The sequence below is a fragment of the Protomyctophum bolini genome (genome assembly GCF_963924005.1).
Source record: "Protomyctophum bolini genome assembly, chromosome: 2".
NCBI classification, from domain to species: domain Eukaryota; kingdom Metazoa; phylum Chordata; class Actinopteri; order Myctophiformes; family Myctophidae; genus Protomyctophum; species Protomyctophum bolini.
In genome coordinates, this window is record NC_137863.1 from 1965018 (window position 1) to 1968148 (window position 3131).

A 3131-nucleotide genomic window follows, 5' to 3' on the forward strand; every position below is an offset into this window, starting at 1 on the left:
CCGCCCCACACAGACCTGGACCGATCGCAGAGCAACCGCCCCACACAGACCTGGACCGATCGCAGAGCAACCGTCCCACACAGACCTGGACCGATCGCAGAGCCAGAGACGTTGAACGAAATCAAAAGCTCAACCATTAGCCAGTGATTTAACAGAGAAAATAAAAATAAAGTAGAACAAATCTGATTTGACCGATTATCATTCAATCAAGACATAATAAAGTGAGTCCCTTTTGGACAACGGAAACACGAGTCTCTCATGAAATGTCCCTGCAACAGTCTTCAGGTAGTCAGTCAGTCAGTCAGTCAGTCAACAGTCTTCAGGTAGTCAGTCAGTCAGTCAGTCAGTCAGTCAGTGGGTAAAGCAGCATACTTTTAATAGTCTCTAAAAAGGTACACAGTCCCGTCCCCCACCGCCCCCCCCCGTCCCCCCCGTGTACCCTTTCTAGAGCCTCCTCCCTGTTTTGTGACCATTTGTTGCTAAAAAAGCAAAAGGACTGCAAACAAAATCACGCCACATAGAGCTGGACTTCCTCAAGTGATCTACGCTGGGCGGTGGTGCTCTTACACTGAGCCGAGAAGGGAATGGGGAGGCTGGCCATCGTGGACTGGAGGCCCAATCAATCATACTCCCCTTTTAGGTGATAAGGTGACCACCCGAAAAACTACAACATGACGTCACTGAGCCCGCCGCCGCCGCCGCCGCGGCGATAAGCGACTCAACCGGGCAACACCACCGCTCACCCTCTCAACACATCCCTCTGTTTTTTTTTTTTTGTTGGACTAACCACCGAAAAGGTGAGTATAGCTTAATTACCACCTAAAAACCCCCGGAGTATGAATAGGTCTTTTTTTTTTTAGCTGGCACTCTGGCCGTCTACGGGCGCTGCTGTGCTGTCGGACGTGGTGGAGGCGGGCTGAGGCGTAGCGGCGGCGGGGGCGGGGGCAATGTCACTGGCGGGAGGGGCCGGGTTCTGGTCCGGAGGGGCGTCGGCGCCCGTCGGGTCCTCGTCCGGAGGGGTGTCCTCGTCGTCCTTGGGGTACAGCTCGGGGTAGCGCTGCATGCACTCCTGCATGTCGCGGAAGTGTCCGAGGCACTCGGAGCCCTTCACCTCCTCCGGGCTGTGGTGGAAGCAGGAGAAGGCCTCCTTGAACTGGGTCCCACAGGGCCCGCTGGCCATGCCGCCCAGACACGGGCAGTTCCAGTTGATGTCTCCGTTTGGCAGGATGAGGCCTGGGGAGAGAGAGAACACACACACACACACACACACACACACACAAACCAAAGCTAGAGTAAGTAAAACATTAACCCATTTAGGCCAGACGTCGATGCATGTAAAAAAAAAAAGTCTTATAAATTCTGACTGTAGAAGCCAATTCACTGTGTTTTTTGATTATTATTTCTGTTATTATTTAGCCAAGAATGTTCTGAAGCTAATTGGTTAATTGGGTTAGTGGGTTGGGCATAGACGGGCACGCCTCCAGGCCTAGGGCTTAATTATGGACAGCCTGTGTGGGGAATTCATGCACTTTGTGGATACATGGTTTTTACCAGTAACATGGAAGATATTTGTACCATGCAGTTTACTTGAAATAAAAGCAAAGCAAATGAATGTACCAAGTGGACAATGACATTCTTCCTACTGCGTACACCTAAACCCACAGAATGGGTGCATCAGTGAGTTTGTTTGTTTGTTTGTGACAAAAGGTCGAAAGTTGACAAACTAGCACTTACACTGACAGTTTTCTGAAATAACTGGAAAAGAAACCTTTCTTTTCCATATCAGTGTTGCTCAGTATTTCATGTCAAGGACCCCAAAAGTGATAATGTAATTGGCCGCCGACCCCCCCATCTGAAAATATGTTATTCCAGGAACCCCTCAGAAGGAAAGATTAGAGTTAAAAACGTCCGCTCTGAAAGAATATATATTCAAATCACTAACCCTGCTCCTCATAAGGATCATTGGGATCTTCGGCGATCAGCTCGGCATTGCTGGGCGTCTCATGGTCTTCCTTCGTTACAAAGATGATGCGATCTTTACCTTTGTTGGAATAAGAGCATATAAGAATGCCAATGAATACAGGTCAGGTATAGACAAGCAAGTGTAGCCTGACACTGGTGGTACGATATCAGCCTCGGATCAAGGCTATCGATTCTGACATTTGCATATCCTATTCTGCAAATGTCAGAATCGATTAAGAGAATATCCTATTCTATGATAAGTCTTTATCCAAGGCTAGTGCACTAGTGCAATAATTGACCTAAGGAGAGCCCATGGCAACTGATATTTTACCCTTTTTAAAGTTTAAATGAAGCCCACATGAAACTTTCATAATGGCTTAGTTCACGTGTCACCCCAAGTGCAACGCAAGCGGTTTGATGAACTAACTTGGGTTGACCTGGTTTGACATTTTGGCAGCTCTCCATTAAAAAAATTAAAAAAGCACTCTTATAGCTGTCCAACTATACACACAACCCGTGCTATACGTGTATAATAATTAGTATAATAACATATTAAACAACCCCACAGCAAACAATAAGGTATTAATAAAGCACTAACATGTATGACTGTAACATTGTTGTTTGCTTTAGGCTAGCTAGCCCGTCTGTCTGTCTGTCTGTCTGTCTGTCAGCTCACATGAGTAGTACTAGGTTCAATGTGGTTCAAGTAGCATATGAGCTTAGCATGCTAGCTTCCTCAATGACATTGCTGGAGAAAACACAGATAAGGAGCAGATATAAACAGCCTTACCTTCCTGCTTGCAGTACGACATGGCCGCTCGGTGTCAGCTGTCTGTTACAGTAGGACGCGGTGGTGCTTCGTTGGAAGGACTTTAATTTAAATCACTCAGAAGTTGAGCTTTTCACTCCATATTTTAACCACCCGGCTTCTTCACTTCTGACAACTTACATGTGACGTCATCATTTTCGTCAAGGAGACGCAAAGTGATGACGTCAGTTAAACTAAAAAGTGATTAAAAACAAAGGCTAATTAGGAGTTTAAAGCTTAATGTTTTCTGTTAGTAATCCCCCTTAAATGGCTCTGATGTTGTATTGTTGTAGGCTATTAATAACTGGTTGTTTGTGTTTGTTTCTCTTGTTTTGTATTGTATTGTATATTGTACTGTAGG

General features: G+C 46.0%; 1 protein-coding gene across 1 annotated transcript; it reads right to left on the reverse strand.

Annotated features, from left to right (window-relative positions):
• Positions 1–418: 418 nt before the first annotated feature.
• LOC308335008 (mitochondrial intermembrane space import and assembly protein 40-B-like) lies at positions 419–2894 on the reverse strand. Its single transcript, XM_080791947.1, has 3 exons — positions 2753–2894; positions 1943–2041; positions 419–1233 (listed from the first exon to the last, which is right to left on the reverse strand). Exons 1-3 carry the CDS (start codon positions 2772–2774, stop codon positions 857–859), a joined length of 498 nt encoding a protein of 165 aa, XP_080648073.1. The 5' UTR covers positions 2775–2894; the 3' UTR covers positions 419–856.
• Between the last annotated feature and the right edge of the window lie 237 nt (positions 2895–3131).